Source organism: Megascapheus bottae, chromosome 22 (genome assembly GCF_031878675.1).
Source record: "Megascapheus bottae isolate mThoBot1 chromosome 22, mThoBot2.hap1, whole genome shotgun sequence".
Taxonomy (NCBI): Eukaryota; Metazoa; Chordata; class Mammalia; order Rodentia; family Geomyidae; genus Megascapheus; species Megascapheus bottae.
Genome location: NC_143530.1, coordinates 15,676,673 through 15,689,280, shown reverse-complemented (window position 1 = coordinate 15,689,280; position 12,608 = coordinate 15,676,673). Strand labels below are relative to the sequence as shown.

Below are 12,608 nucleotides of genomic sequence, written 5' to 3'. Positions count from 1 at the left end.
CCTGGGCTTGAGCTCAGGGCCTGAGCACTGTCCTTGGACTTTCTCAAGGATAGAGCTCTACCACTTGAGCCTCAGCACCACTTCTGGCTTTTTTCTATGTATGTGGCACCAAGGAATTGAACCCGGGTCTTTGTGCATGCTAGGCAAGCTCTCTACCACTAGGCCAAACTCCCAGCCCAGCAATGTTATCTTTTTAAATAGCATACCTAGGGCCAAGAGTTTGGCCTAGTTGTGGAGTGCTTGCCTAGCATGCACGAAGTCCCAGGTTTAATTCTTTGGCATCACATACACAGAAAGGAAAAAAAGCCAGAAGTGGTGCTGTTGCTCAAGTGGTAGAGTTTTAGCCTTGAGAAAGCCCAAGGACAGTGCTCAGGCCCTGAGTTCAAGTCCCAAGACTGGCAAAAAAAGTGCTCAGGCCCTGAGCACCGTCTCAGAACAGTTTTGCTCAAGGCTAGCTTTTTACTACTTGAGTCACAGCTTCCCTTCTGGCTTTCTTAGTGGTTGATGAAGATAAGAATCTCAGGGACTTTCCTGCCCTGACTATCTTCAAACCGTGATCCTCAGATCTTAGTTTCCTGAGTAGCCAGGATTTCAGGCGTGAGCCACCAATGCTAAGTGGCATCGCCTTTGCTCCCATTGTTCGCACACATTGCATGGTGTGTGGGAAGCCTTTGAAGTATATATAATTCTCCTTTCAGAAAGAAGATAAAAATGAAGGATGCGGGAAACAATGCTACTTCTGAAGACTATTTTATTCTACTGGGATTTTCTAAATGGCCTCACTTGGAAATAGTTCTTTTTGTGGTCATCTTGATCTTCTATTTGATAACATTGATAGGCAACTTGTTCATTATCATCCTGGCATACCTAGACTCCCACCTCCACAGCCCCATGTACTTCTTCCTCTCCAACCTCTCCATTGTGGATCTCTGCTATACCACCAGCTCCATCCCACAGTTGCTGTTCAATCTCTCTGGCCCTGACAAGACCATTTCCTATACTGGCTGCATGATTCAGCTCTATTTCTTCCTTGCACTGGGAAGCACAGAGTGTGTGCTGTTGGTGGTGATGTCCTATGACCGCTATGCAGCTGTGTGCAAACCCTTGCATTACACTGTCCTCATGCACCCTCGCTTTTGCCATTTGCTGGCTGTGGCTTCCTGGGTAAGTGGCTTCACTGCCTCAGCACTGCATTCCCTGTTTACCTTCTCTGTGCCACTGTGTGGTCAACACCAAGTGGATAATTTCTTCTGTGAAGTTCCAGCATTATTGCGCTTATCATGTGCCGATACCCATGCGAATGAGCTCACTCTCATGGTCATGAGCTCAGTTTTTGTTGTCATACCTCTCATCCTCATTCTGACATCTTATGGTGCCATTGCCCGGGCTGTACTGAGGATGCAATCAAGCACTGGACTTCAGAAAGTTTTTCGAACATGTGGAGCCCATCTCATGGTGGTGTCCCTTTTTTTTATCCCAGTCATGTGCATCTATCTTCAGCCTCCAACAGAAAGTTCTTATGATCAAAATAAGTTCATTACCCTGTTTTACACTGTTGTCACACCCAGCCTCAACCCTCTCATCTACACTCTCAGAAACAAGGATGTGAGAGAAGCAGTAAGGAGACTAATTATGTGAGAACGAGAGATGTAATTCAAGTCCTATATCTTCGAATTAAAAATAAAACAATGTTGTTGTTATTGTTAAGGTGTGGTGCAGAGGGGTTATCATTTCAGAAGTCATGTAATGAGCAAATTTATTTTAGACAATGTCACTCCTTCCTTTGCTTTCCTCTAGTTCTGCCCATTCTCCAATTTTTGTTCAGAAGGTCTTGAGAATCTTAGCTTTAGTTTTAACCACTATCAATATTTATTTCAAAAGTTCCCTATTTCTTTTCTTTGGAATGAAGTTTGTGTATATAATATTATAGTATACATTAGCCTATATATGTTTTGTTAATGTATGCTTGTATCATTACAAAACAATAATTATAAAAATCTTTGAAAGTATTACAAACCTCTGAATCTTTCTAACATCAATTATTAATTTAAAAAAATAATATAAGATGTTGAATGTCATGCAAGAATATCAAATGTATTAACTGAAATACAGTAGATTCAAGGGAGATCTCAAGTAAAATATTTCCTTAGAAAAGCAAAATCAAAGTTCCAGAAAATAAACCACCAGGAAGCAAGTACTCAAAAGGGGTGAGGTAAGGCCCACATTAATAATTAATATGCATCTAGGATTTTCCTAGCAGAGGCATGCAAAAGCTCAAAAGCTATGTGGAGATAGCCATATATAGGATGAGGCTAAGCAAAATGAACTCCAGGATAGGAAAATAAGAGATTTATCCTTGTGGTTGTTTTTAATGTGCTATGTGAAGTTTGTTCTTTCTTTTTCTTTTTCTGCCAGTCCTGGGGCTTGAACTCAGAGCCTGAGCACTGTTGTTGGGCTTTCTCAAGGCTAGAGCTCTACCACTTGAGCCACAGTACTACTTCCGGCTTTTTCTATGTATGTGGTACCAAGGAATTGAACCCAAATCTTCATGCATGCTAGGCAAGCACTCTTACCACTGGGCCAAACACCTGGCTCCATGAAGTTATTTCTTTTTTTTTCCTTTGTAATATATTTTTATTGTAATTAATAGAAGGGTTACATTATATTCCCCAGATGGAAGTTGCATTACTTAATAAACATTGCTGCCCTTCTCATGTTTTTGTCCCCATTTCCCTCTCCCAACCCCTCCCCTTACCTTGTTTTCCCCCCTTTCCTATCCTATTTCAAATAACCAAAGAAACATATATACAATATATCAGATAACAAGGTAAGATAATGTAAAAATATGAGATAACCAAGGGGCAACAAAAGAGATGAGAAATAACATAGTACATTAAGAACAACAGTCACACATTATATTGCTCTTGTTCGTGAAGTTATTTCTTTACTCTTTTCTGTTGTTGTTGTTCTCATACTGTTTATCCCATTGTTGTGGTATCTGACTTATATACTTGGTATATTGTATATACATTTATTTGTTTATTTGAATCAGGGAAAGGGAAGGAAATAAAAACAAGATGATGAGACAAAGATTGAAGCAGTGAAACAGCAATATTCATAAGACAATATTTTGGAAATGAACTTTACAACTTGGTAAGGGGTGGGGGGAAAGACTGTGGGAGAAAACCATGGGAAGGGAAAACAATGTTCAAGAAGTAATTTACGTACTTCCTTACAAATGTAACTATAACTGCTCTATACATCACCTTGACAATAAAATAAAAAAGTTTATAAAAGTTTTCAAATACTTTTTTATTTTTTCATATAATTTTTATTGTAATTAATAGAAGGGTTACATTATATTCACCAGATAGAAGGTGTATTACTGCACAAACATTGGTACACTTTCTCATGTTTTGGTCCCCATTTCCCTCCCCTCCCCCCCTCCCCCATCTTGTTTTCCCTCCTTCCCTATCCTATTTCAAATCATTATTAAATTTATGGGTGATGGTAATTAGTATTTTTTCATGGCTATTCAAAAATTCTGCACCAGAATTACATGGATTTTATTACATGATATGAGATGTCTTCTTTCTTTTCATTTTTAAAGATAATTTCTTTAGCATTCATACCCCAATTTAATGGTTATTCAGAAGAACTCTGGCAATACATGATTGTGTGCTAGACAGGCAAATGTAATGAAAACTGCATTTATCTTTCAATCTACTTGATGTTATTATCTATGACCTACCTTGTGGTATAGTATGTAAGAGATAATGACAAGGAAGTATAAGTGTTGAAAATTTTATTTCCTGAAAGTTGAAGTCACTACATGCAATACATCTATAAAGAGAAATACAGATGGCAATTGGTGCCAGAAATTGTGGAGAGAAAAAGAAGTGAAGTGCCATATATCCTGCACAGTAGAGCAGCATCTGTATTACTGTGAGTACAATGCCAGTGTGTAGTTTGTTATGTCATCTACTGCAGGGTTTTGCAGATGGTAGTGCATTTTCAACTCTCAGCAGGATGCAAATTACGTCAGTACCAGGAATGGGCTGAAGGGAATCCTAGGTAGTGCTATATTGGGGTCCTTTCTGGCCATACAACACTGATGAGGTGGAGTCTTTTGGAAGTCTATATATAGTAGTGAAAACAGGGCTCCTTGAAAAACTCTAGTAGGAGAATCTGCAAATAAGTACTAGATGGAGGAAACTAGTCCTGCTTCCTAGAACAGTAAGCAAGTGAAATGTGAGAAAAATCACAAATTGGAAAATAACTCTAGACAAGGATCATCAACATCAACTGCTGCATATATGTATATATAACTACACACGTACATAGTATCTATAATATGTAATGACATGTGCTATTAATATGTTTTGAATTATTAAAAGGCTGCTTTTTAATCAGTTAAGCATGAGCCCTGATTATAATAAGGAATTAGGAAGAAATACTCAGATAACCCAATGCAACCCATTGCCTTTCTGGTGCACATAACTCAAAGCATTTTGCTCATTTTGGTTGCTGATTTATTGTCATCTTGGAAAAACTGATATAATACTTAGACAGCATTGTTGGGAGATGCTTCTGACCAGAATAGTTCCTTGAAGGACATGAATTGACACTTGGGGATTTACCATCTCCAATGCTCAGTCAAGGAAATGCAGTCATGTTCTTCTTTGCTTCCACAAAGGCCCCATTTGCTCTTAAATACGATTCCATCCCCTGATACACTGAATGCTCTAGAGAGCTTTTCCTCAGGCTACAAATACTTTCACTTCACCTCATTGTTTCATTTTTAACCTCAGTAATGAGCACAGATACATTCAGGATCTACATTCCTCATCTGAGATAGTGGACCAGAATCTAAAGTGCAGGCATCCATTGGTGTTGGTGACTTTAAGAGACCAATACCAGTGACAGTGGACAGACATTGGAGAGAGAGTAGTGAAAGGAGCTATGCCAGTACTGCTGAAGATGAGGTAAGAATATGAGAGATGTTATATAATCAGAATAAAAGATATTGTCCACTGAAAGAGTGTGGGGAAAAGGGATCACTTTTACCTCTACAATGTTCATTTCTGACCCCAGAGAGGAGAATTTACACCAGTCTCACAAAGAAGCTTTTAATAAGGTATTTATTTCCCATACTTCTCATTAAGAAGAAAAGTAAACCACAACTTCCTAGTTTCTTCCTGGTTAAATATGATACTTTATTACTTATGTTCTATCCCTTACAAACCTTTTTTATAGGAATGCAACTGATTGTTCCTACATTGAATCAGTCAACAGTTAATTTTAGCCAATGTACTAGGTCATGGAAACACAAAATTAAATATATAATAAAAAGTAGCTAAATTTTGGATCCATATGTCTCATGGTATTTTGTTTTCCATTCTAAAGAATTAAAAATCTGAACAATTTACATCATCTCTCAAATAGCATTAATTTTTTAAAGATTTTAACATTGATTTTAACAACATATTTCAAATGTCATTTAACAAACAAGTATTCAAGAAGGGAATTTCTATATACAATCACTGGCACATAGATTTTAGAACATAATTAAAATTAAGCTGAGGGTTTGTATGTCATAAATACATATTAATCTATATAATATCTTATGTGTATAGAATATATAGCCCATCATAGATTTTTATGTCTATGTAGTTATGTTTATGTCTCCAAGACCATGTCCATAACCTTGGATACCCAAATATTGAGTCATTGCTCTTGTACTATTTGGATCTAATATCCATATATTAAGGATACCATGTGCCTTTTGTTCCTGTGGTCTTGACTTATCTCACCCAACATGATTCACTCTAATTTCATCCACTTTCCAGTGAATGCCATTATTTTATCTTGTGTGTTGGCTATGTAGAATTCCAGTGTGTGCGTGTGTGTGTGTGTGTGTGTGTGTGTGTGTGTGTGTGTAGCACATTTTTGTATCCATTCATATGCAGTAGGGCATCTGGGTTGTTTCCATCGCTTGGGTATTGTGAATAGTGCAGAGATGAACATGGCTGAGCAGGTGTCCTTATCATATCCTGGGCTATGATGCTCAGAGTAGATGCCCAGGAGTGGTATGGTGGGATCATAGGGAAGGTCTATTTTCAGTTTTTTTTAAGAAACCTCCAAATGGCTTCCAGAGTACCACCAGCAGTGCAGTAGGGTTCCTCTTTCTCCACAACCCTGCCAGCATTTGTCATTGTCCGAGTTCAGAATATCGGCCATTCTAATTGGAGTAAGGTGGTATCTTAGGGTTGTTTTTATTTGCATTTCCTTTATGACCATGGATGATGAACATTTTCTCATATGTTTTTCTGTCAAATGGCAGTAATTTTTAAGTGAGAGAATTCTCTTTATTTACTGTTTGAGTATTGCTGTTTGGGGTTTCAGCTATTATCTTTGAAGATTAGCTATTCTCAACAACTTATATAGGGGCTACAGTTATAGAATACGAGAAGTTAAGAAATGGTGGAAAGGGGACACCATAGGTGTCTCTGCTCTGATTTCTGTCTTCTTGTGCCTTAGTTTAGGAGGAAACATGATAGCATCCACCACTGAAGAATGTGACAAAGTTTTGAACAGAGAGTTCACAGAGAAAGGGGACATAAAAATGCTGGGTCACTATGCACAGTCACAAACACCTAAATGACAAAAGCCAGTATTCCTTTTTCCAAGAAAAAGATAAAAACTTCCATGAGAAAAGCAATCACTTAAGAGCAAATTCATACCTATAATTCTAAAAATGTAAGATGCTGAGAAAGATAATGATTTATAATTTGAGGCCAGCCTTAACAGAAAAATCCATTGGACTCTGTTTTTGAAATGACCATCCAAAAGAAGGCTTAGAGAAGGGCTCACGTGGCAGAGCACAGGCCATGGTAATATGTGAGCCAAGCCCTGAGTTCAAATCCTAGTACTTCATCTCCCCCTCACAGACCCTCGCCATGTGGACTATAATTTTCTCTGTGGCACATATTAAATTGTGTACTGTAAAGATTTTTGTCAGGATACTTTCACATGTACAAATAATGTACTTGGATCTTATTGTTCATTCTGTTACACAGTCTAACCTCCTTCTCAGTTCCCTTTCTCTTTCCCTTCCACCTTCTTAAAATTCCCTCTTTTACCTTACTAATCTTGGTTGTTTTGTTTTGTTTCCCTTTAGCTTCCACAAATGAAAGAAAACAGGTGATATTTTGTGAGACTGGCTTATTTCATGGAACATGATATTCTCCAGATTTCTCCATTTTCCAACAAAGGACATAATTTTATTCTTCTTGATACCGAGTAAAACAACCTTGTGTATATATACCACATTTTCTTTATACATGTATTAGTTGATGACCATGTTCGCTGATTACAGAATTTGGCTACTGTGATAAGTGTGAGTATTCAGGTATCTGTATGATAGGTTGACTTTGATATTCCCTAAAGTGATATGGCTGGATGATATAAGTGTTCTCTTTTTAGTTTTTAAGGAACCACAATATGTATATATGTATATATATGTATATATGATATATATATGACTTATAAAAACAAAAATATCAGATTCATTGGTCATAGTGTACAAAGTTACAAAAATCTTTTCATTTCATTAAATATTTCATCTCTAAAAATGCAAATAAATCCTATATAGAAAGTAGAGTTTTTAGATAGAATTTACAATCTGTGTTAGTTATGGGCCACATGCAGAAGACTTCTTCAGGCCTGTGTTCAGATATTCCAGATGCACGTCCCACTCTAAGTACTGTTATCAGCTCTTCTCCCTTCTTCTTCCCTTCATACCTTTCCTTCCGTGTTCTCTCAGTCACCTTGTTCTCTTTTAAAATGTGTGTATGTTCACTTCTCCTTGAGGAGCATTCCAATAATCTTTTCTCCAGATTCTGAGCTTTATAAAAGGCATTAAAAAGCTCATTGAAAAGACATGAAGAAACAGTTGCCTTTTCATTCCTCTCCCTCTATTATATTCTTTCAGATGGAAAAGAAATTAGGATATGAGGTTCTTTATAAGTATATCTAATTGGCAATAATGTATTCCGCCCTACATAACAAGTGTGAAATCACTTCTATATTTGGTATTCTTTCGACTCTTTTTTTATACAGATAAAAGGTTATTTATTTGTATTTACTATATTTTTTAGTTGCACATAAATGGTAATAGCTTAAAAACTCTGAAAACTAAAGCCAATTTTTTCTTATCAAAGAGTACATTTTTTTTAATGGAAATGATCTTCCCTAGATATCTTAAGTATTTCTTCACTTAACGCTTATTTGGGTATAATCTTAGGACAGGAAGATTTGATAGTTATTTCTTTCTGTAAAAAGACAGATTACTAGTTGGGCGTGGTGGCTCATGCCTGTAATCCTAGCTACTCAGGAGGCTGAGATCTGAGGATCAAGGTTCAAAGCCAGCTTAGGCACAAAAGGACCTGAGACTCTTATCTCCAATTAACCTCTAGAAAATAGGAAGTGGGGCTTGGCTCAAGGGTAGGCAGTAGCTTTGAGCTGTAGACTCAGGACAACACCCAGGCCCAGGGATAGGGTGGTAGCCTTGAGCTGAAGAGCTCAGGGACAGTGCCCAGGCCAAATTCAAGCCCCATGACCAACACACACAAAAAGACAGATTATTGTACGAAATATGGAATATTTTATGTTTTGGCAATATTTTGGAAAAAATTCCCAAACTTAGAGAACAACTAGAAAAGCAGTACAAAGAACTACTATGCGACCTAAATTCAAATTGAGCATTTGTTGACATTTCTTAAAAAGCTTTCTTGTATCATCTATGTGTTGTCTGCCTGTCTTTATCATCTATAGCCATCTGTCTATCAGCTATTATCTGTCAATCTACCTATACTCTATATATCATCATATTCTATCTTCTATTGAGCTATCTATTTAGTAACCTACTTATTATTTATTGTTTTTCTGGGCCATTTCAGAGTAGGCTCAGAGATGGAGTATTGTTTATCAATCGCTATCTTGACTTTTACATTTTATAAATAGGGACAATGTTTTATAGAATCTCTGCACAATTACTAACATTGGCCATTCTGAGTAGGACACAAACTATTTAGTAAATTATCTAGATCTTTCAAGCCGTCAAAATAATTTTAAAAGATCATTTTTTTCAAGTGCTAGATCACACATTTAGACATCTGACCACATTGGTTTCCTCTCATTTGGACCAGTTTGTAAATCTTTATCGCCTGAGTTATCTTGACTTCAAGTCTTATGAAAGTGTGTGACTTTTTTTGACATCATTAAGCTGTGCATCTTTGGCAGAGTATTGCTTCAGTGACGTCATGTTCTACACAGAGAATATTACATCAGCAGACACACAATGTGTGTCCCTACACTGATGACTGACACACATTACCTGAGTTGGTGAGCAACCATCAAGATGTTCCAAAAAAGAAAAAGTTAACTATACTTCACATTGTAATTAACAACTAATTTGTAGGTTTTCAGTCAATTACCATTAGTGGTTTCTTTTAATGCTCAAATAGTCCTAGAAAAAATTAGAAAATGCATGATGGATAAAAGCAATATGACTTCTGAGAATGAGTTCATTCTAAAAGGCTTTTCTAATTGGCCCCACCTGGAAATAGTTCTCTTTGTGGTCATTTTGATCTTCTACTTGATGACTTTAATAGGAAACCTGTTCATCATCATCCTGACTTACCTGGATGCCCACCTCCATACCCCCATGTACTTCTTCCTCTCCAACCTCTCTGCTCTGGATCTCTGCTATACCACCAGCTCCGTCCCACAGTTGCTGTTCAACCTCTGGGGCCCAGATAAGACCATTTCTTATGCTGGCTGCATGATTCAGCTCTACTTTGTCCTTGCTCTGGGAAGCACGGAGTGTGTGCTGTTGGTGGTGATGTCCTATGACCGCTATGCAGCGGTGTGCAAACCCTTGCATTACACTGTCCTCATGCACCCTCGCTTCTGCCACTTGCTCGCTGCCACCTCTTGGGTAAGTGGCTTTACAGACTCAGCACTGCATTCCATCCTGACCTTCTGGGTGCCCCTGTGTGGACATCGCCAAGTGGATCATTTCTTCTGTGAAGTTCCTGCACTGTTGCAATTAGCATGTGTAGATACTCATGCTAATCAGATGACTCTGCTAGTCACAAGCTCCATTTTTGTCCTCATACCACTCATTCTTATTCTAACATCCTATGGTGCGATTGCCCGAGCTGTACTGAGGATGCAGTCAACCAGTGGGCGTCAGAAAGTCTTTGGGACTTGTGGAGCCCATCTCATGGTGGTTTCCCTCTTTTTTATTCCAGCCATGTGCATATATCTCCAGCCTCCAACAGAAAATTCCCAAGACCAAGGCAAGTTTATTGCCCTGTTTTATACTGTTGTCACACCTAGCCTCAACCCTCTGATCTACACCCTCAGAAACAAGGATATAAGAGAAGCAGTAAGGAGACTGATGGGACAAGAATAGTCTTTGCACCTGTGACAGTTACTTTACAATGGTACATATCTTTACCAATGATTTTTCAGTTCATCTGTTCACTGACACTACACCTTTAAACAGCACTTCTTCTGCATGTATGACATATCAATTTTACAAAAGATCACTAGGCTGTCTTTTAAACTTTCTAGGCTGTTATATTGTTTTTCCCCATTTATGTAGACTAGATAAAATGCCTAAAATATTTTCTCCAGCACCCCTATTTATTTTTGAATGGTTAATAGTGAGAATGGAATGCTGTTACCTATTTTTCATAACTTATTTTGTTACCTATTTTGCATATCCAATTTAAGCAGTAGGGATATAGTTAGTAACATGATGTTATGAATTATTGCAACTTCATTTTGAAGTACAGAATGGAACTCATTATCTCACAAACTTTTTAAAATTTTTTATTACCTTCAAGTAGTTGTATAAAATGGATTCAATTCAATGCATCAAATTGACACATACATTTTTCATAAGGCATTTTGAAATATATTTTGCTCATATACATAGTTTGTCAAGCAATAGACTTAAGTAAATGTTTAGAATCTTTTTCAGGCTGGGAATATCTCCAGAACATCAGATATAGGAAAAGAACTAGGATTACCAACTAGGAAGCCAATTTTTGAAAAAAGTCCATTGAAATTACACACAAAAAAGCTTGAGCTAAAGGATGGGAAATATTTTTTTTTTACAAACTTGGACCAATTCGAATACTGATAGTTAATAAGTACATTGTGAAAGCCAACTTTGCATATTCCAAAAAACAATGTGTTCTTTTAAAAATAAATAATTTTATTGTCAGATTATCAATGATAGTCATCTGCAATAAGCAATTTTCTTTTTTTCTTGTGTTTTTTGTTGCTGTTGGGGTGATGTATGGAGGGGTTACAGTCACACTTGTCAGGTAGTAGGTACATTACTTCTTGAATATCGATACCCCTTCCCATGTTTTTCTCCCACTTTGCCTCTCTCTACCTCTTCCAATCATCATGTTTTTCCCCTTCCTTTCCCTATTTCAAATAAACAAATAAACCAAAATCAGATAAAGTAACAACATGAGATAGACAATAAATGGGAAAAAGGAGAAAAGAAATAACTTCACCCAGTAGATTTAGAACAATAATCACAAAGATAAACCTCTTGTTTCCATATCCTGGAGTTTATTTTGCTTGGCTTCATCCTATATGGCCTTATGTACAGTTTTGGAGCTATTGCCATCCTTTGCTAGGAGAATCCTAGATATACACCAATTATTACAAATGAGGAAAAACCATGGAATCTATGTTTCTATGGATCTGGCTTACTTCACTTAATATGATTTTTTTTTCAATTTTTTCCATTTCCTTAGAAATGGGGTGATGTCATTCTTTCTATGGCTGCACAGAATTCCATTCTGTATAAATACCAAATCTTCTTGATCCAATCATCTACTGAGGGACATCTGGGTTAGTTCCATATCTTACCTATGGTAGACTATGCTGCAATGAACATCATTGTGCTTGTGGTTTTAGTATATCTTTGTTTATGGACATTTGGGTAAATGCCCAGGTGTGGGATTGCTGGGTTATAGAGGAACTCTATGTTTAAACTTTTGAGGAATCATCACACTGTTTCCCAGAGTGGTTGAACAAGTTTACACCCCTACCAACAGTGTAGTAGCATTCTCTTCTGGCCACATCCCCACCAGCATCTGTTGCTATTAGATTTCTTAATAATGCCCTTTCTAATTGGAATGAGGTGGAATCTCAAAGTTGTTTTGATTTGCATTTCTTTTATGACCAGAGATGTTGAGCATTTCTTCATGTATCTATTCTTATTTCCTCTTCAGAGAAGTCTCGAAGTCTTTAGTCCACCTTTTAATGGAATAGTTGTTTCTTTGGATTTGTTTCTGAGAGATTCAGTTTTTTTGAGCTGTAGGTATACTTTAGGTGTGAGGCTCTTGTCTGTTCTATGGCTAGTGAAGATCTCCTCCCACACTGTGAGTTTTCTATTTAACTTGCTAGCTATGTCCTCTGCCACACAGAAGCTTGGCAGTTTATTGCAGTCCCATTTGTCCACACTTTCTTTAATTTGTTGTGTTTCTGGGCCTTTAGTAAGAAAGGTTCAACCT

At 37.2% G+C, this 12,608-nt stretch overlaps 1 protein-coding gene and 1 pseudogene across 1 annotated transcript; both read left to right on the top strand.

Moving 5' to 3' along the window:
• Nucleotides 1-711: 711 nt before the first annotated feature.
• Nucleotides 712-1,653, top strand: LOC150048052 (olfactory receptor 2J3-like; annotated as a pseudogene).
• Nucleotides 1,654-9,544: 7,891 nt separating this feature from the next.
• LOC150048051 (olfactory receptor 2J3) lies at nt 9,545-10,480 on the top strand. The gene has a single exon (XM_090355361.1). It carries the CDS (start codon nt 9,551-9,553, stop codon nt 10,478-10,480), a length of 930 nt encoding a protein of 309 aa, XP_090211487.1. The 5' UTR covers nt 9,545-9,550.
• The last annotated feature ends 2,128 nt before the right edge of the window (nt 10,481-12,608 follow it).